General features: G+C 49.0%; 1 protein-coding gene across 1 annotated transcript; it reads left to right on the top strand.

Annotated features, from left to right (window-relative positions):
* Positions 1-417: 417 nt before the first annotated feature.
* OR2H2 (olfactory receptor family 2 subfamily H member 2) lies at positions 418-1,356 on the top strand. Its single transcript, XM_012760357.2, has one exon. The coding sequence runs from the start codon at positions 418-420 to the stop codon at positions 1,354-1,356; it is 939 nt and encodes a 312-aa protein (XP_012615811.2).
* The last annotated feature ends 1,369 nt before the right edge of the window (positions 1,357-2,725 follow it).

Raw genomic sequence — 2,725 nt, 5'->3', positions numbered from 1 at the left:
ACTCAATGCATATTTCTTTGAAATTCCTTCCATACATAGCAAATGGAAAATTCAGTTCACCTCAGAACATAAAAGGAGCTCAATAAATGTCTGTTGAATTAGTGAAAAGTAATTGACTAGCTAAGCCATGCTTTACATGAGCCTTCTTTGTCCTCACCCAGAAAGTGAGAGGCGCCAGTGTGAGGCTCCATCTGTTTTCCAACACATTCATGGTTTCCTCATTCCCACTAGACAGTATTTGACCAGGATGAACAGAGGAAGAAAAGGAGCGGCTCGGAAGAGGCTGGGAGAGCAGAGGCAGAAGAGAAATGTCCACCTGGTGTGACCCCACAAGCACGCAGGGTGAGTTGTGATAAAACGCATTGAGTCACACTGGTCTGACAGCCTCATCCCTCCAGGTCTAGACAAGAGCAGCCCATGGGCAACCAAAGCTCCCCAGAGGGCTTCCTCCTTCTGGGCTTCTCTGAACACCCAGGGCTGGAAAAGATTCTCTTCCTGGTCATCTCAACTTCCTACCTCCTGGCCCTTGTGGGAAACACACTCATCATCACGCTGTCTGTGCTGGACCCCAGGCTCCACTCTCCAATGTACTTTTTCCTCTCCAACCTCTCCTTCTTGGACCTCTGCTTCACCACCAGCTGTGTCCCCCAGATGCTGGTCAACCTCTGGGGCCCAAAGAAGACCATCAGCTTCCTGGGCTGCTCTGTCCAGCTCTTCATCTTCCTGTCCCTGGGGACCACTGAGTGCATCCTCCTGTCGGTGATGGCCTTTGACCGCTATGTGGCTGTCTGCCAGCCCCTCCACTACACCACCATCATCCAGCCCCGCCTGTGCCGGCAGCTGGCATCTGTGGCCTGGGTCATTGGGCTGGTGGAATCAGTGATTCAGACACCACCCACCCTCCGCCTGCCCTTCTGCCCCCACCGGCAAGTGGATGATTTTGTCTGTGAGGTCCCTTCTCTAATCCAACTCTCCTGCGGGGACACATCCTACAATGAGATCCAGATGGCTGTTGCCAGTGTCCTGATCTTGATTGTGCCCCTCAGCCTCATCCTTGCCTCTTATGCCGCCATTGCCCGGGCAGTGCTGAGGATTAATTCTGCAAAAGGGAGGAGGAAAGCTTTTGGAACCTGCTCTTCCCATCTCACCGTTGTCATCCTCTTCTACAGCTCAGTCATTGCTGTCTACCTGCAGCCCAAAAATCCCTATGCCCAAGAGAGGGGCAAGTTCTTTGGTCTCTTCTATGCAGTGGGTGCTCCTTCTCTTAACCCTCTCATATACACCCTGAGGAACAAGGAGGTGAAGAGGGCATTCAGCAGGCTGCTGGGGAAAGATGGGGACTCCAGGGAGAACTGAGGGAGGGACGCTTAATGTGCTTTAAAATTCAGAGACAATTCTCCATGCTTTTACCAGGAAGTTTCAGTTCCCCAGCCCCCTGCGTTCCTCACACCCATTGCGCCACAGCGGTGGCAGCGCCGCCTGGGGCACGTGTGGAGGCGGCGGCTGGGAGGGAAGGGTCTCTGCGTGGAAACAGCACTGTATGAATCAAATTTAATATCTCTTGTCTCTATTTGTTAATTCTTCTCCTCCATAATCATGTCCCTAATTTTATTATTTATAACTCCCCTCCCTTGTCATGTCGTCACTGTTTCTTCACCTCCAATTCTAATTCCTACAGTATGTTCTTTGATTCTCCCTCAAGTTTTTCCTCTCCCTTATATGTCTGTTTTGCATTCTGGCTCTATTTCATCTCCCAAATAACAGTAAGGGAGGGTGGAAGCTGACGCCCAGGTAAGTTCATGAACTCACCCAAGAACACACAGCGTTAGAACTAAAATCCAGACCCAGTGGCTTCTAGTCAAAGCTCAAATACATGCTGTTGCCTTCACACTGTAATCAAATATCCCAGTATCCTTAGGCTTGAAGTAAAAACAGAGCCTTAGGAAGAAAGCTTAACTCCTTCAGTCCTAGTATTTCTTCTCTTACAATGCCCACAAATTGCAGCTCAGAAAAAGAGGGAAAGGTCTTAATATTCAGGCTGTCAGGACAATTTTGACATTGGGGACTTGTGCCACCTACTGGTCAAATGTGGTATCGTGTGTGCCATCCCAGACTGAGGTTGCCCCCCAACAAACCTATTATATATTGAAAATTTCTAAGTCAAAGTAAATATTTTTTTAAGAGACAAGGCCTTGGCCAGGTGTGGTGGCTCACGCCTGTAATCCTAGCACTCTGGGAGGCCGAGGCGGGCAGATCGCTCAAGGTCAGGAGTTCAAGAACAGCCTGAGCAATACTGAGACCCCATCTCTACTAAAAATAGAAAAAAAATTAGCTGGACAACCAAAAATATATAGAAAAAATTAGCTGGGCACGGTGGCGTATGCCTGTAGTCCCAGCTACTCAGGAGGCTGAGGCAGGAGGATCGCCTGAGTCCAGGAGTTTGAGGTTGCTGTGCACTCTAGCCCAGGCAACAGAGTGAGATTCTGTCTCAAAAAAAAAAAAAAAAAAAAAGACAGGATCTTGCTCTGTCACTCAGGCTGGAGTGCACTGCAGCCTCAAACTACTGGATTCAAGAAATCCTTGTGTCTTGGCCTCCCAAAATGCTAGGATTATAGTCGTGAGCCACTGTGCCTGGCCTCAGAAATGCATTTACAAACACCATAGCTTAGCCTAGCCTACCTTAAACATGCTCAGAACACTTACACTGGCCTACAGTTGAGCAAAA

This window comes from Microcebus murinus, chromosome 5 (assembly GCF_040939455.1).
Source record: "Microcebus murinus isolate Inina chromosome 5, M.murinus_Inina_mat1.0, whole genome shotgun sequence".
Lineage (NCBI taxonomy): Eukaryota > Metazoa > Chordata > Mammalia > Primates > Cheirogaleidae > Microcebus > Microcebus murinus.
Note: the sequence above shows the minus strand (reverse complement) of the source record. Positions and strands in the feature narration are given on the sequence as shown.

What these genes read in the sequence shown, in the direction of transcription:
- OR2H2 (XM_012760357.2), top strand. Translation starts at nt 418, where the DNA reads ATGGGCAACCAAAGCTCCCCAGAGGGCTTCCTCCTTCTGGGCTTCTCT.